The 19,462-nt window shown below is 40.1% G+C and overlaps 2 protein-coding genes across 5 annotated transcripts in view; both read right to left on the bottom strand.

Annotated features, from left to right (window-relative positions):
• Nucleotides 1–2,542: 2,542 nt before the first annotated feature.
• LOC111657282 (cell adhesion molecule CEACAM2-like) lies at nucleotides 2,543–5,075 on the bottom strand. Of its 2 annotated transcripts, none has more exons than XM_023409385.2 (5): nucleotides 4,447–5,075; nucleotides 4,031–4,357; nucleotides 3,551–3,826; nucleotides 3,174–3,419; nucleotides 2,543–3,073 (listed from the first exon to the last, which is right to left on the bottom strand). In XM_023409385.2, exons 1-5 carry the CDS (start codon nucleotides 4,493–4,495, stop codon nucleotides 2,994–2,996), a joined length of 978 nt encoding a protein of 325 aa, XP_023265153.1. In that variant the 5' UTR covers nucleotides 4,496–5,075; the 3' UTR covers nucleotides 2,543–2,993. The 2 variants fall into 2 exon arrangements, with proteins under 2 accessions (XP_023265153.1, XP_023265154.1); XM_023409386.2 differs by having other exon boundaries at nucleotides 4,031–4,354.
• Nucleotides 5,076–5,224: 149 nt separating this feature from the next.
• Nucleotides 5,225–19,462, bottom strand: part of LOC111657280 (cell adhesion molecule CEACAM5-like) — a 16,302-nt gene continuing 2,064 nt past the window's right edge. For 2 of the 3 annotated variants that reach the window (XM_087174882.1, XM_087174883.1), the window contains exons 2-11: nucleotides 17,460–17,569; nucleotides 10,998–11,247; nucleotides 10,201–10,476; nucleotides 9,583–9,849; nucleotides 8,321–8,569; nucleotides 7,926–8,192; nucleotides 7,368–7,473; nucleotides 7,056–7,087; nucleotides 6,867–6,946; nucleotides 5,225–6,707 (exon numbers count right to left, since the gene is read on the bottom strand). In XM_087174882.1, coding sequence (XP_087031008.1) covers nucleotides 6,891–6,946; nucleotides 7,056–7,087; nucleotides 7,368–7,473; nucleotides 7,926–8,192; nucleotides 8,321–8,569; nucleotides 9,583–9,849; nucleotides 10,201–10,476; nucleotides 10,998–11,247; nucleotides 17,460–17,569 — 1,613 coding nt within the window. In that variant the 3' untranslated portion in view covers nucleotides 5,225–6,707; nucleotides 6,867–6,890. The remainder of the gene's footprint in view (nucleotides 6,708–6,866; nucleotides 6,947–7,055; nucleotides 7,088–7,367; nucleotides 7,474–7,925; nucleotides 8,193–8,320; nucleotides 8,570–9,582; nucleotides 9,850–10,200; nucleotides 10,477–10,997; nucleotides 11,248–17,459; nucleotides 17,570–19,462) is intronic. The other variant, XM_087174884.1, reaches the window with a different exon arrangement.

Here is a 19,462-nt window from a genome sequence, read left to right as displayed (position 1 = left end):
AAGAAAATTAGCTTTACCACTGGAGGAAAATCAGAGAGTGGTCTCTTTGACACGTGGCATGACTGAGCAGGACGACAGCAGTGTAAGTGTCTGGGCGGCGTTTGAGGTACATCCAGCTGCTTATTAACACATAATAAGATCTGGTATAAAGTTTAAATAAAACTTTATTATAGTTATTATTTGATAAGAAAGTAATAGTCACATTGCAAATTGTCCCAGTTAGCAAAGCTACATGTTGAAATAGCCTACAGGTGTTGCAGAATAAGATGAGAACAAATGTCAGTTCTGTATCAGAAGAAAAGACAAATCATCCTTAAGCCACATGTATCTAATAACTGTCTTAGTCTGAATGGACAATATGTTCTATATTGTAGAAGTATTAATTTGAACTAACTGATAGTTCTTAAAAACAACATATTCTGATAACAGTGAGCTGTATATATAATCCTGCTAATGTTCAAGGTAATCATCTTTTCTCTATGAGCAATAGGATCCGGCATGATCACACAATTTTATTTTGCCAAAGATAAAATCATTTTGTTTTGTTTTTTGCATAAGAGATGTCTGTATGTGTTTTTGTCTGTGCTCTTCACTCTGGTTTGTAATGGGGTAAAAGAAATACCATGTTTTTTCATGCAGAAATTCGGATTCAGCAACAGTTTAATCAAATCTGATCACAGTTATTGGGTTGTTTGTTCATGTTGCTGGACAACTGTCAATCCAATCTATTCAAACCACACCCACACAGTCCTGATAAAGCAGATTAGCTCTTAAACTCAATAAAGAACAATGATTTCTTTATTCTGAACTTTACCTTTGATTGTTGCACATTATATGATTGTTGATTGTGAGAAGAAAGTAGGCAGAAAAAAGGCCAACCGTCTCACTCATTGGTTAGGACTTCATTACGTGGACTGTTTATTTAGAAAGTGGCAGGTGAATTAACACATTTTGATTTATAGTGGAGGGGACCAAAAATCGCTACCCTATAGGCCTTTCCGAAGGCTGAAGCCAAAGCTATATCACAGGGTTTACCTTTTCTGTCTAGTGGCTTAAGATCAGCAGCAGATCAGCAGCTTCAATCAGTCAGTCAGCAGTCGTAGCACAGATGGCAAAGTGACAGGACAATCTGTAGTGGACCTTTTTATTTTACAAGTTTATGAAAAAACCCTTTTGATTCTTTCGATCAGTGGACCCTTATGGGCAAAAGGAATATAAATTACACTTTTGTACTTATGGTTTCTGTGAAATGAATGAACAGTGGAATTTTGGAGAATCTACATGAACTAACGACGCATGTCGATATGCTATATATAGAGCCTTCATATGAGCCGCTTCGATAACATACACTGCTACCTAATAACAGTCTCACAGAGCAGCTAGCATGGTTGTAGACTCTATTGTATTATGATGGATGAAGTTTGAGGGTTTTATTCAATTTCAATATCAGTGGTTTTACCCACATTAGTTGATTAATACCCATGAAATTGCTGAGATGAGCCTGTATTATGGTCAACTGTCTTGAATCCTTCACTTTATATCTGTGCTTGCAGATGCAGATTTAGTTACTTCTCCTGTACATTAGAGGTCAACGGAATATAAATTGTGATTCTCAAAGCAGTGGAGACTTGACTCGACATCAGGGTTAGGGTTAGACTGCCTTTCTTGAAGCAATTTCCCTAAAACATAATTGTGAACAGTTTTCATTGGAACTAATTTGATCATAAAAATAGTCCGTAGAAAACAGTTGATGTTAAAACATAGCTCTCAATAGGAACAACAGAAGTGGGTGTAATCACATTATGTTTAACTTCCAAAGGAATCCAAATGTTAGTCTCACAAAGCCACATATTCAAACAGGATTAAATAGGTCATTAATGCCCACGCCCATTTTAATTTATAATCTGCTAATAGGATGGCCTTGAACAGCGTTGTTGTTCTCTGCCTCTGAACATTGATTAACTTTGAACTTGGTTTGTGTCCCCATTCGCTGTTAATACATATGTAATAACTATTCATGTTAGGGCTGAACCATATGCAAAAAAAAGAAATGATACTGCAATTATTTTGGCAGATATTGCAATTAAGATATGATTCACAATTTCAGTTGGAATGGTCATTTTTGCATTTCATTTTCACTGAAAACATTTTTTTAATAAAAATGATGTTGTAATTTTTGTCAGGGCTTGTAAAACATAAGAATGCTCCTTTACATCTAGAGAATATGATTCGTAGCCCGAGGCATCGGTGTAGCACCACAATGCTTCATTAATGGTCTGTTGTGACACATTTTACCCTTATATAAAAAATTGCAGCTCCTGCCATTTGGATATTGAACTTGGTCATATTGCGATTTCAATTAATTGTTCAGCCCTAATTCATGTCAAACAGTTTTGGATAAGAGACTGCTGTGAAGTCCGCTTAGAGATGAAAGTAGACTTCAATGGTTTATGGCAGGACATGGGTGCACCTTTGTGGGACTCAAAAATAGACATGGGAGGTACATGATGGTGTTCATTAACAAACTACAGAATGTCACACAGAGTTTTAATAAAACTTTATTATACGGACAATATGATAAGACGTTATCAGGCTTCAGTCAGTGTTAAAGAACATTAAACACTTTATCATACTTGTGAAGGTTGAATGACACAAGAACAAAGCATGTCAGGTCGTTTATACAACACCTGAAAGGTCAAGTAGTGTCAAGATTGATTTATTAAAGCTGAATCTGTTAATAGCTATGAGACCACAGTCACTGGGCACTAATTGTACTTGTTCTCTTTATTGAGAGATGCCATTGTAGCAATTAGGGAAACTTTATTTGTTTCAATATAGAATAAAAAGTCATGAATGTTACAGCTGTATCTTAATGAAGAACATGGTAAAGATACTGCAGGGACAAAAGCAAATGCAAAGGACCTCTGGTTTGTCATCTATCATTCATAGGATTACTTTATGTGAACATAAAAGAGAAAGACAAAATGCAGTCTTTAGACCAAAATGAGTCCCACCGAGGTCAGGACAGTGCAAACCATCATGGACATTGAAACACTGACGGTAGTACAGGAGTCTGAATCAGAAGAAAAAAACATTACTCTGTCTTCTCTGTTTATACACATCACTACAAACAGATAAAAGACATATGGAAGAGAGAAAGAGAGCTCAAATACCACGCAGTATGTGCATCTCAGAGGCTTCCAGACCAGTGATAGCATTACGGGCAGTGCAGGTGTACATCCCCTGGTGTTTCTCTTCCATCTCAGGGATATAGTGAAAAGGCCCGTAAAACTTCATGTGTCTGAACTTCCAGAAGAAAGTTGCCCTTGGCAGTGAATCAGCAGAGCAGCTGAGGGTGACACTCTCCTCAAGTTCTGCTCCCACTGGCGTCTGAACGATTGTTGGTCTGTCAGGTCCGTCTGATCAGATGAGGAAGAAGAACAAGAGGAATGAGATCATTGAAAAAATATTAATGATGATGACTCTGAAGAAAGAAACTTTATTATAAGGGCATGAGCAATTATAAGCTAATACTAGTGCTAGTACTTACAATAGACCTTAAGGCTGCATTTGGCTGTTTCAAAACTGAAATCATTGCTGACGTTACAAAGGAACTCTCCGGTGTCTGTACGGTTGACGGAGTTGATGAACAGCACTCTGTTTCCATCATGGAAGCTGAATCTGTCCCCAGAAACCAGAGGTATACCGTCTTTCATCCACACTCTGGTAGATGGGGAGCCGTCAGCATCACAGGTTAGCTTCACAGAGGTTTTACCTTCAATTAAATTCTCTGTGGGGCAGGCTATGGTGGGTCGCGACACTTTGGCTGTGCACAAGAAAAACAAAAAAGACAATAAGAGAGATAATAATAATGACAACATTCCTAAGTAATGTGATAATGCATTCAATAAAACACTATTCAATGTATATTTAAAAAAAAAAAAAGACATTTCGCAAAGGATAGCAGATTTCTCATTCCAAGGACATTAAAAACATCAAAAGGGGTGTCAGATTCATAAATCATACTTACTCAGCACCTCCAGCTTAGCGGTTCCTTGCAGCTGCTCTGCTCCCTGAGGGATGATGATTAATTCATATTCTCCGCTGTCTTTCTCTGTCAGATTTCTCAGCACCAGAGACCCAGTAGCTTTATCCAGAGTGATCCTGTTCTCATAGCCTTGTCCCACTACGTCTGCACTGGTGGAGGTTATTACGTTGGTGGTACCGTTGAAGCTCCAAGTCAGTGCCAGAAATGGTTCAGCTGCCGGTTTTACAGATGTTGTGAAGGTCACACTCTCTCCCTCTGCTCCACGAAGGTAGTCAACAGTGACTACACCAGCTCCATGGCAAAGACCTGCTGAAATATGAACCACTGTTATCCAACATTTCACAACTTATAGTTCTATTGATGATAAATTTGATCATCACTTGTAATGTATTTCTTACCTGAGGAGAGGAGCACAAGTATGGCTGATCTGAGGAATGTATAGTTCATGGTGTGTTACTCAGTCTGGTCCTCCTCTGATGTTATCTGAGCTTCTGCCACCTGTGTCAGAGCAACAATGGAATAAGTATCCCTGAGATTATCTGCAATAAATGAAACATGTCATCAAGACGTCCACAGGCTTGACATGTGTAATTATTACCTCCACTAACCTTTGGTTAATGTGGCTGTCCAGACTTACATAAGCTAATAAAACACAACTTCATTTTCTGAATACCAGAAATTATGATTATGATTCATTATTACTTCATCATGCCTACAGCCATGCTAGCAGATTACTGGGATGTAAGTATTCAGGCACAGCGGTGCTTTGCATCAACATCAATATGCTATCATACTCACAGTGATAATGTTTATAATAATAATAATAAACTTAATTTGTACAGCTTTTTTCAAAACAAAGTACTTTACATGGTTGGAGCCGGATTAAAACACGATCTGCAAATAAAATCTGGCAAGTAAATATAATACTAAATGATAACAGATGAATACTGAAACCAAAGCAAGTCATTTGCTTATCCCACCTCCATCCTGTTGCCGTCCAAATTTCTTGATCTATTTAGAGAATTTGAAATTAAAGTACAGATTTCAAATTCAAGATTTATCCAACAGGGTATTATGTTTTTTTGTGTATGAAGTCAGTCACTCCCTACTTGATTCAAGTGAACTTATGATATGTCATACATTAATTAAAAAAAAAATCATGCTGAGTTTTGCATATACTGTATTTATACCTTTAATATTGAATGTCAGCAACAACAAGATTGGTCCAAGTCAAATCTAACAATTAAACATTTACTGTAAACTAAACCAAATTATGCTGCACTCCTGTAAATATTAAATAATAAAAATGCTTGTTAAACTCAAGTTAAAACATTTGATTGTGTCTTGAACTGCTGCTCACTCTCTGTGCAAGCCTCCGGGGGAACTAAATATCCAGGAGGATGCTCGGTAAATCACATCTATACCACGTTGCTCACTGTCCTTTATCCACAAGACAGCACAACCTCACTGACACAACAGGGGGTAGGCATACTGCGGCTTTTGGAGTGAAATTGTTCGGTAGATTCAAAGGATTTACTTTATGTTATCCAGTTTTTACAAGAAAACATGTGGGAAGATTTTCATTTACTTGGACAAAGACATACGTAAGTTGTTGTCTATGAAGTTTAGCCTTTGATAAAATTGAATTATCCTCTAAACTTAATGGAAAAAGGTGACAAATCGGGTGTTGAGTCTGCTACATTTTGAATTAATAAATAATTTAAAAATTATTAATTTAAAAACATCTGACACTTTCATTTTCACAGTTCCAAAGTTTCCACATATTTGAAAGACTGGTACATATTCAATTATGTTACCAACAAATACAGCAAATATTATTAGCTGACATATAAGCATTAAATATCAAAGACAAAAATATTGTTAAAAACTGAATTGTGTCTTTTCCAAACCTGGTGTGTATTTACAAAGTTGTGGTCACACACATAAGAACAAGCATTAGATATGCACTGTATGTATAAATTGTTAAGTATGCATAAGTTTACAAAAAGTAGCAAAAACATACAAGTCCTTTGATGAACATGGTGAAACACCAAGCTTTACATTTAAAATGGATCACATGACTACTTCTCTGTGAAAGAGGTCAACACTGAATTATCATCAGACTCTGACCCAATGGAGAGTGCATACTGGTCTTTTTTTTGCCAGGTATATATACTCCAAATGAGTGATAATTTTGCCACATCCACTTAAAAAGTGATAATATGTCAGTTCTGTATTTACAACTTATTTCCATTGTCCCCAAGTTGCTAATTATGAGTTATTCCAGGTTTAAGAGCTAATAGAGAAAGAGCTGATGGCTCTGATCAAACCAGAGCTAAACGGAGAGACAGTGTTGGGCAAGAAATGCAGCAGAAATGCTACTGTTGCTCTGTCTGAATGTCTAAATGGCAAATGTTTGCCAACACATTATGCATGAAACTTAATAAGGCACAGTAATAATATACCAAGGCTGCTAAAGCTGTAATCCAGTTGTGGTGCTCTTCTTCCACCTAGTGGCCTCAAAGTGTCACTGCATATTGATCTACTAATTTATAAGAAAAAAAATATAAAGGAATAATAATAAACAAAAAAACAGCAGTGGGGGATCTTCTTTTCTTGGTGCAGGTGAAGACTTAAAAAGTGTTGATTTTCTGATCATCTGCAGGACAAAAAAGTAAACAAATGGTTAAAGAGTCGCTGTTTTGATTAACTGTGAGTCCTCAGTCATTGTTGGTCTATAGTAGATTTAACAGATTTAAACCAAGAATAATTACTTTTACCTTTTTCATTAAATCAGGATTATGACATTAAAACATACCTTAAAAAAGAAAGATCACTGAGTTTATTTTATGTCCTCATATACCACTGAAGTGTTCTCATAAGTATGTTCCTCTAGTTCTATGCAAAAAAAAGAAGTTTTGTTACAGTGCAGCTGATTATCTATGATTGTAATTTATTTATATGATAGTTTAAGTGTAGGGTGAAGTCAGATCAGATGACTACTTACCTGTGTTATGTGGCGGGGGATCTTTCTTATTTCTAAATATTAGCATAGAACAATGTTAAAATTGGCCAGTTAGATGTGAGTCAAAACTCAAACAATAGCCAATATGTTTTCTGTAATTTAATGAAAAAAAGATTCCTAGGTGCCCCTGTAGCTCACCAGGAGGGGTGTGTACCACGTGCTAAGGCTGACTCCTTACCTTAGCATGAAACTATGAATATATAGTATGTTTAATGTATAACATCAGGGTTAGGTCAATGTTAATGTTACAAATAAGAGAAATGGATAATATTATGAAGGACATTATTCACTCACTTCTTTTTGTAGATACAGTACCCTCCAGCAGCTCCACCAGCAGCTATGAAACATATGGTTATTACTATGGCAGCAATGGCACCAGCTGAAAGACATCCATGTTTCCCTGGTATGTGTAAAATGAAACACAAGAAACCCGACAGCATTAGCCCGTTTGGAAACGCACAAGAACAGCTGATAAGTGTCCATTAGGTATCATGTAGCAGCAACGATTACATAGATGAATGTTATTTAAGAAAACAAGTCAAGCACAAAAGCATGGTGCTAAAATAAATGACAATGGAATGGAAAGGAAAAATTGGATTAATATACCCTCTTTTCTAAGCATTTTAAAACTAATCTATCATGGTTGTTATAGATCAGCAAAGGTGAGATATATTCAGAAAGCAAACCACTCTTCACAGGGTTAATATTATGAGTTGAGATATCCAAAAGTGTCAGTACTCTCTTGTCTGCTGTCAAGCCAAAACAAAAAAAACAAAAAAAAACAAAACCAAAAAAAACGCCTCACTGTATCCACAAGTATTAATTATATGTGCAGTCAACACTGTCTGGTACCTGGCAGGTACTGTGTTACAGTCAGTCCATGTACTGCAGATGATGTTTTCTCAGTTATTCTATTCATCGCTTCACAGGTGTACTCTCCGCTGTCAGAAAGATCAGTGATGTGTTTAGTCAACACGGCAGAATTGTTGAGTATCTTCGTCTCATTCAGTTTCCAGGTGAAATTAGCAGTTGGTGTGGACTCAGCAGAGCAGGTTAATGTTAAGTTCTCGTTCAAACTTATTGTACTTGGACCTTTGATTTGAACATTTTCTGGTCCATCTGAAAGAGAGAGAGAGATTAGTGGTGATATTACAGTAGCACAAACCATGTTATTTCCCTCAGTGCCCTCTGCATTTTACCACCATATGTCTGAAAAGTAAATGGACATTGTACAGCATCTTACTTACAGTTAACAACCATGATGTATTCAGCTTCAACACTGCTGACAGGGTTGCTGATGTTACAGGAATATTTCCCACTGTCTGTTTTCTTTAGAGACTGAAAAGACAGCACTCTGCCAGTCTGGATCAGATCTGCACCATCCTTCATCCACTTTCTGGCAAAGACCGAGCCAGCAGCCTCACAGGTTAACTTCACAGAGTTTCCCTCAACTGGCTGGTTTGGTGATGATGTGACAGAGGCATTCACTATTGGCTCTGTTGGACAAAAGATAAAGGATTTTGTGAGAGAAATATGAAAACAGGAAAAAAACTAGCCGAGTCACTGAGAGTTGACTGAGTAAACAGATATAAAGGAACTTGAGAACAGTTCATCCTTGCGAGGGGCAAACTACTTCTCCAAATCGGATAACGCGCCAAATGTGTTTGATTGTCCACATTCATGGGTTATTCTAACATTTAACAACCTATAATCCAGCCATATCATTGACATGAGTGGAATACATGACACTGACTTTACTCCAAGGTCAGAATATAACAGATTGTCAATTCACGTACAGAATAATGAGATAAAACTGTTTTTATCAAAACAACAAGATTCTCAAACAGTTGCCACCTTCACCAATGAAACGTGTTTCAACACAAGTATTAATGGACCATAATGCAATGTGTTTTTATTTAGTAGATTTTTTTCCACCTGGAGGTAGGAAAAAAAACTGTAAACACGACATTAACATATAATCACTGTTGATATACCAACTTGTTGTGTATTCAGGTTACTCCACCAACTCCTGAGGGAAACATCTGGTTCTTTAGCTGCTAAATGTTTCACTTTATTCTCCAGCTAGTTACTAACTTTGTCTCTGTCTTTGGTGATGAGCAGCTACTCTGACTCTGCTGTTTATAAACCTGAGCCTTGATTCTGCATCAAACAACAGATTTCCATTAAAAAAACACTGAAAAAGGGCAGCAGGTCTGGAAACAGCTGAGCACAGTCATGCGTGTATATAAAGCAGGATAGAGAGTGGACCTGAATGGTCCCTGGTCATAGCGGGTCACACTGACTATAGTGAGAGTGGTGTTTCCATCAGTGAGCTGAACTCTGTCACTGGCTGTAACCTCAGAGCTGCCGTTCAGCCAGAGGAAAGAGAGGGAGGATCCAGAGGACATTTTTATATTTAAGAAGTTCTTATATGGTACTATCACAGCTAAATGTCTAAATCCCATTTTTATCAATATTTATATGTAGAAAACCTTTTACTCAAACTTACTTAGGACAGAGATGATGGAAGGTTGAGATGTTTCATTTCTCATAGTTTTGTTGTTAAAGGCCTGACAACTGTAGTTCCCACTCTGATCCTCCTTAATGTTTATAAGTCTGAGCTCTGGTCCAGTATCAGACAGCGGGACTCTATTCAGGAACCAGTTAAACAGTGCAGTGGGTCTGGAGACAGCTGAGCACATCAGGCTGATGTCTGACCCTTCCACATAGTAATCCTGTGACGGGGATTTTGTTAAATGGATATTTTCTGGGCCGACTGAATGTAGGTAAAAAGAAAAAAACAACAAAAGAATCACGAGGTGTAATGTTAGTTGCATGAAAAATAGAAAGGCATACAGCATGCACTGTGACTCATACTGAGGTCTTATAAGTGATTAGTATGCGCAGCGACATTGTTATACATCAAGCACAATAGAAAAACAAAACTGTGTAAAGCAAAGCAATAGAGCAGAAGTTTTTCTCAATGAAACTGACTGTACAATGATTTAATTGGCACCATGCTGTTTGTGGTGGTTTTGTACTGGAGTCAATTAAGCTGAAAATGTGTGTCTATGTTACATACAGATGTTGTCAGATAAAAGACTGAGCATGCAGGTTAGTAACTCACAGCTGATGGAGAGGTTTACTGGAGCACTGGTGCCATTACTGAAGGGATTGAACACATGACACCTGAATGGTCCCTGGTCATAGCGGGTCACACTGACTATAGTGAGAGTGGTGTTTCCATCAGTGAGCTGAACTCTGTCACTGGCTGTAACATCAGAGCTGCCGTTCAGCCAGAGGAAAGAGAGGGAGGATCCAGAGGAGGAGCAGAACAGACTGACAGAGCTGAACTCCACCAGGTCTGTGCTGTTGGCAGTTACTGTTACATTGGAGACTCGCTCTGTGGTTGAAAAACACAATGTTTTTTTGTTTTTTTGGTTTTTTTTACTGTAGTTGCTATCTTGAAGTAAAGAGGCAATAACAAATAATATCACTATAACGATGAAGAATGAATTCCATCTAAACCACGCCATGATGAGCAGTCACAGCTGATTGTTTGACCTCAATAATTCACAGACAGTAACAGTAATGAAAATCCTTAAAGTAACAACACTGGTCAAAACATGTTAACTTTAAATTATTTCACTGCCATGATATAAAATATCTACTCAAAGTTTTTGTTTGAAGAACAGTAATCTAAACAGAATATACTCATACTATATACCATACTTCTGATTTATCAGTTGTACACAACAATCACCTTGCTGCAATTTCATTATGCTACACAATGTATAGTAAGGCATGTGTGTCTCAGAGACATTTATTGAACTATACGGTATCCTCAGTTGGTTCTTGATGGTGGTGGCCAATGTCACCTTTAAACACTATAAACACAGTATGTAGATTATGTTAGTGACCTACTTAGCATGACCAGAGAGGTGGTGCCCTCCTTGTTGCCAGCTGGGAAGGTAGAAATTGAGCAGATGTAGTTCCCCTCATCAGTCATCCTAACATCACTAATCTGGATGGAAGGGCTGTCCAGGTTTGGGGGACTGGGTGAGAAGCTGACCCTGCCCTTCACAGGTGAGTCGGGGTAGTGGGGATCATTGTTGGGGCGAAACAATGCGATGTTGATCCTGTTCCCTTCCTTCAGCTCGTAGCTCCATGTGACCTGTGGTGGAGGAGGCACAGGGTCAGTGGTTAGGATGTGTACAGTGACTGAGAAAAACAACAGGCCTCATTCATCATGGTGTTGATAAGTGACACTGGAGAGTGTTTTGAGACATCCACATTTTGCTGTAAACTCTACAGGGCAGCGTACACACCGTACACAATCAAATAAGTGTCACAGGTATGATGCATCTCTATAGATGCAGTTCTCTATCTCTCTCTCTCTCTGAGTGAATGGCGGAGTGAGACGAGCGTGGTGTTGCAGAGAGCGTTTTGTGAGATTCTTCGAGTTTTTCTATCTTTTCTAATTTTTCTGTAGATGTTGTAAATAGTGTGTAGTTCAGGTTGTGTAGATGTTAGTGTTTGGTGTGTAAATAGGAGGTAGGGGGTTTTGTTTTGCGGTCGGCCGGCGTCTTTCGCTGGTCGGCGTGGTGAACGCCGACATGGAGTTCACCAAACTCAGCAGGAAACATGGTTTTAACATCTCTGCTGGGTTTCAGTGTTCGGTGGAGGACTACAGTCTGGCAGTGGGAGACGTTGTGGGTCACAGCAGCGTTAAATCTGCTGCTCGGATGAACGGCGCTGTTGTGATTTTTGTTGACAGCGTCGAAAAAGTTAATAAGATTATTGAGACCGGAGTTGTCGTGAATGACACGTTTGTGTCGGTGTCTCCTCTCGCTACACCGGCTAAAAAAGTCACAATATCAAACATCCCTCCGTTCATCAGTGATGAGGTTTTGTTGAGGGAACTGGCGAGACACCGGAAGATCGTTTCCCAGATCAGGAAACTGCCGTCGGGATGTAAATCTCCGCTGCTGAAACATGTGGTTTCACACAGACGGCAGGTTCTGATGATCCTCAATAAAAAGGATGAGGAGCTCAGTCTCGTTTTTAATGTGAGAGTGGATGATTTTGATTATGTTGTGTTTGTGAACTCTGGGACATTAAAGTGTTTTGGATGTGGAAAGGAGGGTCATTTAGTCCGAGTCTGTCCTGATAAAGTCTCCTCTGATGATAAAACACAGAGGGAGGAGGCGAGAGGAGACACACAGACACAGGCTGGACAAGATGGTCAGGGGACAAAAGAGACACAGCAGAGTCAAAAAGACTCTGACACTGAGAAACAAGGACAGGATGAAGCAGCTGTCAGTCACACAGGGAGGAAGAAAAGTGATGACAGTGAAACGGCAGCAGGAGAGCAGAATGTGGTGAACACTGCAAACACAGCAGCAGACTGTGAGACACAGTGAGAGACACTGATGAAGACGTGATGGAGCCGAATGATTTTAAAGTCCCTGTTCTCAAAAGGAAACAGACAAACAGTGACAGTGGCTCTCAGGCCAAGAAAGGAGCAGTGAGCATCAGAGAGAGGCAGAAGGAGGTGCAGCCAGAGCCTGAGTCTGGCATGGAGGAGGAGGAGGAGGACTGTGATGAAGGCAGCAAGCCTCACACTGACTCACAGCTGTCTGTTGGATCACAGCAGGAGGAAAAATACGAAATACAGCAAATTAAAAAGTTCCTGCAAACAACGAAAAATATGAAAAAAGTCTGAGTCGAAGAACACTTTGCAGACAAAGACCTGTTTATACGATCTGTCAGATCACAGATGAGCAGCAGAGGAAAAGGGGGTTATACTGACCAGGAAGTCTACAGACTGAAGAAACTAGTCCTGAAACTCAAACAAGAGCTGTATAATGATGAAGACTCAGAAACAGTGTAAGACAGTCTGGTTTCTGTCTGTCTTAGTGTGTGTGGTGCTTCTCACATTAGAAGACATGAGTGATTTTAAAGTCTCCACACTTAATATAAATGGAGCCAGAGATGTGAGGAAGAGAGCCAGTCTTTTTGAACTGATGAAAGTGAAGAGTGTTAATGTGATGTTGGTTCAGGAAACACACAGCGACTCTTTAAATGAGACTGACTGGAGGAGGGAATTGGACGGGGAGGTGGTTTTAAGTCACCTAACTAGGACCAGTGGAGGAGTGGCACTCCTCTTTTCTAAAAGCTTTCTGCCACAGTCTCATGTGGTGGAGGAAGTAATGAGGGGGAGACTGATGGTGGTCAGAGCCAAATATGAGCGTTTTACTCTTGTTTTTATAAATGTATATGCACCCAACACAGGACCTGCCAGAGTTCAGTTTTTAAATGAACTAGCTGTGGTTTTAAGTCAGTGTGGGCCTGAAGAGGTTTTATTTTTAGGAGGAGATTTTAACTGCACAGAGAACGATCAGCTGGACAGGAATCACACTGAACCTCATGCCGCTTCAAAACGAGCCATGAAGCAGCTGGTAGAGGCTCAAAGTTTAACTGACGTATGGAGAGAAATACATGGCAAACATAGGCAGTACACTTGGGTCCAGACCAGAGAGAAGCTTCTCTCTATGGCCAGATTAGACAGATTTTATTGTTTTAAGCATCATTTTAGTATTTTTAAAGGATGCAGAATACTTCCTATGGGGTTCTCAGATCATTGCATGGTTTCCTGTAATGTGTATATTGCAAATGTGAAACACAAGTCTGTGTATTGGCACTTTAACACTGCTTTGTTGTTGGATGAACATTTTAAAGAAACCTTTTTATTTTTTTGGGAAATTTTTAGAACTAGGAAAGGGGATTTTACATCGTTGAAGCAGTGGTGGGATTGTGGGAAAGTAGAGATCAAGCAGTTTTGTCAACAGTACATTCTCAATGTCTCTCGTGACATCACCAAATCTATAAAAGATCTGGAGATTGAAATAGTGGACCTGCAAAGTGCTGCAGAGTCCACAGGAGATCGAGGCTGTATTGAAGACCTCAAAACCAAAAAAGCCGTACTGGCGGACCTGCTGGGCTCTAAAGCACAAGGGGCGCTGATCCGGTCTCGCTTTCAGAGCGCTGCTCTGATGGTCTCACCGTCCAAGTTCTTTTTCAGCCTGGAGAAGAAGAATGGGCAGAGCAGGTTCATCCACGCTCTGCACTCAGCTGCAGGACACCTGCTGACTGAAGCTAGCGAGATCCGACAGAGAGCTGTGGACTTCTACTCCCAGCTGTTTGAAAGTGAGTACACTGAAGATGACGGGGCTTTTAACTTGTTCTGCGGTGGGCTGCCCAGGGTCTCGGAGGAGACCAACAAAGAGCTGGAGGGTCCTCTGACTACAGAGGAAGTCTCCATGGCGTTGCAGAGTATGCAGGGGGGGAGGGCCCCTGGGATTGACGGGCTCCCACCTGAGTTTTACAAGGCTTTCTGGAGTGAACTAAAGACAGACGCCATAGAGGTCTTTACAGAAAGCTTTGGTGACTCGTCTCTGCCCCAGAGTCGCAGGAGAACAGTTCTGACTCTGTTGCCAAAGAAAGGAGATCTTCAGGACATTAGGAACTGGCGACCGGTCTCTCTACTGTGTACTGACTATAAACTGCTGTCTAAAGTTCTAGCCAACAGACTGAAGATGGTGATGGACCAGGTCATACACAGAACTCAGACCTACTGTGTGCCCGGTAGGTCCATAGTGGACAATGTGTCACTGATTCGGGATTTTTTGGAAGTCTCTGGTTCTTTGGGCTTTGATGCTGGTCTGATTTCTCTGGACCAGGAAAAGGCTTTTGACCGGGTTGAGCACCGTTACCTCTGGAAGGTTTTGCATAGGTTCGGCCTCAGTCCTGGATTCATTGCCAAGATTAAGGTTTTGTATGAGGACATTGAGAGTGTACTGAAAATGAATGGTGGCTTGTGTAAACCTTTTAAAGTGACTCGGGGATAAGACAAGGCTGCTCGATGTCTGGGATGCTATATGCACTTTCTATTGAGCCAATGTTGCATAATATTCGTTCTTTTATCAATGGTCTAGTTTTACCTGATTGTGATACACGTTTTAATTTATCTGCATATGCAGATGATATTATTGTTATTATAAAAAACCAGGACGATGTCACACAGTTGGGGAATATTGCTGAAGATTTTGGGAAAATCTCAGCTGCACGAGTGAACTGGGCAAAGAGTGAGGCCTTAGCAGTTGGGAGTTGATCTGCAGGTCTTCCTCAGCTGTCAGGAGGGTTGAGCTGGAGGAGGGGAGGCCTGAAGTATCTGGGGGTTTAACTGGGAGACAGTCAAACTGTCAGTATGAACTGGGAGGGAGTGGTGGAGAAGGTGGAGGGGAGGTTGGCCAAGTGGAGGTGGCTGCTACCTCAAATGTCATACAGAGGAAGAGTGCTGATTATTAATAATTTAGTGGCATCAACTCTGTGGCACAAGTTAAAATGTACGGCGCCTCCTGCTGGGCTGCTGCAGAAAGTGCAGACCATTATGGTTAATTTCTTTTGGGACAAACTGCACTGGGTTTTACTTTACCTGCCGAAGGAAGAGGGGGGGCAGGGGTTGGTACACCTGGAGAGCAGAGTAGCAGCTTTTAGATTACAGTGTATCCAACGTTACCTCACAGGCAACAATGACGTGGTGTGGAAACCAGTCATGAGCATCATTTTAAAGGGAGCGGCAGGGTTGGATTTAAATGCATCTTTGTTTTTAATGAATTGTACTTTTATACGTTTGTGTGATCTGAATCCATTTTATCAGGGACTTTTTAGAGCATGGACTCTTTTTAAATGGATCAGACTGACACCTGCAGCTTCACTGTACTGGCTCCTGGAGGAGCCTTTAATCCACGGGCCCAGACTGGATGTTCAGGACAACAGTAGACCTGGTCTCACCCAGCGTCTGGTTTCAGCTGGGACAGTGAAGCTGAGACACATAGTGGACGTTGCAGGTCCAGGACTCAACAACACAGAGGCAGTAGCTTCTCTATTGGGCCTGAGGTCCCATCGTCACATCAGAGACATTTTAAACACATGGACTAAAAGACTGAGTGGAGAAGAGTCAGGAATGATACAGAACTATTGTTCTGGAATAGACACTCCTGATGGAACAGACCCTTTTCCTGAACTGGGTCTTAAAATAGACCACACTGGACTGACGGGACCACTGTTGGTCTATAAACATGCTGCACCTGCAGACCTCTACATGCTCAATGGGAAAGCTCTGTGTAAATATTGTGTACAAGCTTTAAACAAGAGAAAGTTGAGTGGTAGAACAGACAATGTGTGGAGAAGGGAATTAAAGGTGCAGGATCGCTGTAAACCGGTGTGGAGGCTGTTTTATAAACCGCCTTTAAACAATAGGTCAGGTGATCTGCAGTGGAGAATCCTGCAGGGAGCGCTGGCTGTCAACAGCTTGGTCTCTAAGATCAATCCCACAGTGTCCTTTAAATGTCCTTTCTCTCAGGAAACAGAAACTGCTTTTCACTGTTTCCTGGAATGTAAAAGACTTGAAGTTCTGTTTGAGACTATGAAAACTGTGTTTTTAAACTGTGGTGAGAGTTGGTGTGAAACTGCTTTTATTTTTGGTGCTGGCTACAAAAATGAAAATGCAAAAAAAAATGGCAGCTGTTGAACTTTGTAGTGGGACAGGCCAAACTGTCCATTTATAAAAGCAGGAAGAACAAAGTAGAAGGTGTTTCAGGTGGGGAGCTGCTGTCAGTGTTTAAGGCGTTGGTGAAAGCCAGAATCACAGTAGACTTCAGATTTTATTCACTTATGAATAATGTTGATGGGTTTCTGTCTCAGTGGTGTTTCACTGCAGCTCTCTGTTCTGTTGTTGAGGGGAAGCTGATTTTTAACTCTGTATTTTTATGAGTTTTTTATAAACCATGTTGGTTGTTTTTGTCTAATCTGAGGATTATGTTCTGTTGATATTGTTCTATTTCTTAGAAAATAAATGTGTTTTCTAAAAATCAAAAAAAAAAAAATCAAATATCTCTCTCTCTCTCTCTCTCTCTCTCTCTCTCTCTCTCTCTCTCTCTCTCTCTCCTGCTCTTCAGGGAGCAGAATTGTGCATTTCCTACTTCATTTTCACAGGTTTCACGCACCTGCAGAATCAGATTGATGCATAATTGACAAATACTTTATTTTAAAAGGAATATACCCATTTGTTTAGTCACATATTACATTTATATTCACTTAATGACCAATCTCTGTTCACTTCAGATGTGAAAGTAAATTGTAGTCCCAAGCTATCTCAGTGATTTATATTGTGTCAAGTCAGCACAATGAGTGAAATTTCAGGATGTAACAGACACTTTTCTTATCATTTTCAAATCACAAAGTATGAGTATGGTGGTATAAAGAAGCAATCAAATCCTAACTGAGAAAAAGAAAAAAAAACTGCAGCTGTGTGTATCTGACCTGTGTGAGCTCATTCCCAGCGGCATTAATGAGGGCACAGCGTAAGTGGACTGTCTGGCCAGGATACGAAAACACCTCTGGCTCCACCTCCACTTGCTGACCAGTTGCTCCTAGAAGAAAGAGAAAGAGGAAAAATGTCTGTTGTTTCCTTTTTTCTAAAGTAGGAAAGGAGACAAGGAAAGGAAGCAGAGAAACAGTATCGGTACAAAGCCTGCTGATGATAAATGAGGACAGCGTGGAAGAGTCTGGTACAACAGAGGACATTAGTGAACCCAGACAAGTAGGCCAAGAGTCTGGTGTCTCTCCATGACTGTGCTTGTGTGGATGAAGTGGCTGAAAAAAAAAAAAAAAGGGATGTGTGCTGGGAAAAAAAGAGGAAAGCTAGTTCTCTTTGGGTTATGCTTTTCTATAGCCTGCCATTTGCTGCGCCTACACATTCCTGTGGAACAGCTAAGAGTCAAAATAAATATGCTTTTCTTTGTGTGTTGTGAACAGAAAGAGTGAGGTAGCTTTAGAACGACAATCTGTGTGTGTGTGTGTGTGTGTGTGTGTGTGTGTGTGTGTGTGTGTGTGTGTGTGTGTGTGTGTGTGTAATCCAGGTCTCTGTGAAAATGTAATTACTCATATGAGGCAGAATCAGACCTATTGTCTGTCTCTGAGGCAATAAGAGAAGAGCCAGCACAGGAAACTCCTGCGAGGGCTCAGACGAGAGACAGGCTGGTCTTATGAGACTCTATACAGCCCCAGGGAAAAGAATGTTACACACAAGACAGTCTCCTCCAGGTATGTTTCCTTCAGACAAAAACTGGAGGAACTTATAGTTTAAGATGGGTTCTAATGAAGACGTTTTAGCCTAATATGAGCCACTGCTTTTTATATTATTGATCGCAATCCATAAGAAAGCCTGCATCCAACGAATAAACTACTTAAAACACAAAAAAACTTTGGATTTTATCAACAGCTGCATTCGGAGAGTCATCTGGCAACATACAGATTACAGGACAATGAGGACACACTGTGGTGACTCTGCATGTTTTAGCACATTCCATGAGAACGTCTTGAACTCATATCCACTCAGAAAGAAAGAGTCTAACAAGTTGCATGACCGGTGAGAAATCTGTGCCATCTTATGTGAAAACACATAAACTATCCATTTAACCATTTAACATAACAATTAACATTTTAACTTCACTTAAAGAAATAAACAAACACAGAGAAAGCAAACCAGGGAAAGAATACAATGTTCTAATAATGTGTGATTATTATGTTAACATAATCATCATACATTATTAGAACATTGTATTCTTTCCCTGGTTTGCTTTCTCTGTGTTTGTTTATTTCTTTAAGTGAAGTTAAAATGTTAATTGTTATGTTAAATGGTTAAATGGATAGTTTATGTGTTTTCACATAAGATGGCACAGATTTCTCACCGGTCATGCAACTTGTTAGACTCTTTCTTTCTGAGTGGATATGAGTTCAAGACGTTCTCATGGAATGTGCTAAAACATGCAGAGTCACCACAGTGTGTCCTCATTGTCCTGTAATCTGTATGTTGCCAGATGACTCTCCGAATGCAGCTGTTGATAAAATCCAAAGTTTTTTTGTGTTTTAAGTAGTTTATTCGTTGGATGCAGGCTTTCTTATGGATTGCGATCAATAATATAAAAAGCAGTGGCTCATATTAGGCTAAAACGTCTTCATTAGAACCCATCTTAAACTATAAGTTCCTCCAGTTTTTGTCTGAAGGAAACATACCTGGAGGAGACTGTCTTGTGTGTAACATTCTTTTCCCTGGGGCTGTATAGAGTCTCATAAGACCAGCCTGTCTCTCGTCTGAGCCCTCGCAGGAGTTTCCTGTGCTGGCTCTTCTCTTATTGCCTCAGAGACAGACAATAGGTCTGATTCTGCCTCATATGAGTAATTACATTTTCACAGAGACCTGGATTACACACACACACACACACACACACACACACACACACACACACACACACACACACACA

The sequence above is a fragment of the Seriola lalandi genome, unplaced genomic scaffold, assembly GCF_002814215.2.
Source record: "Seriola lalandi dorsalis isolate HSWRI2012SDOR001 ecotype SW California unplaced genomic scaffold, Sedor1 jcf7180002054390, whole genome shotgun sequence".
Lineage (NCBI taxonomy): Eukaryota > Metazoa > Chordata > Actinopteri > Carangiformes > Carangidae > Seriola > Seriola lalandi.
This window is presented reverse-complemented; position numbering and strand designations above follow the sequence as displayed.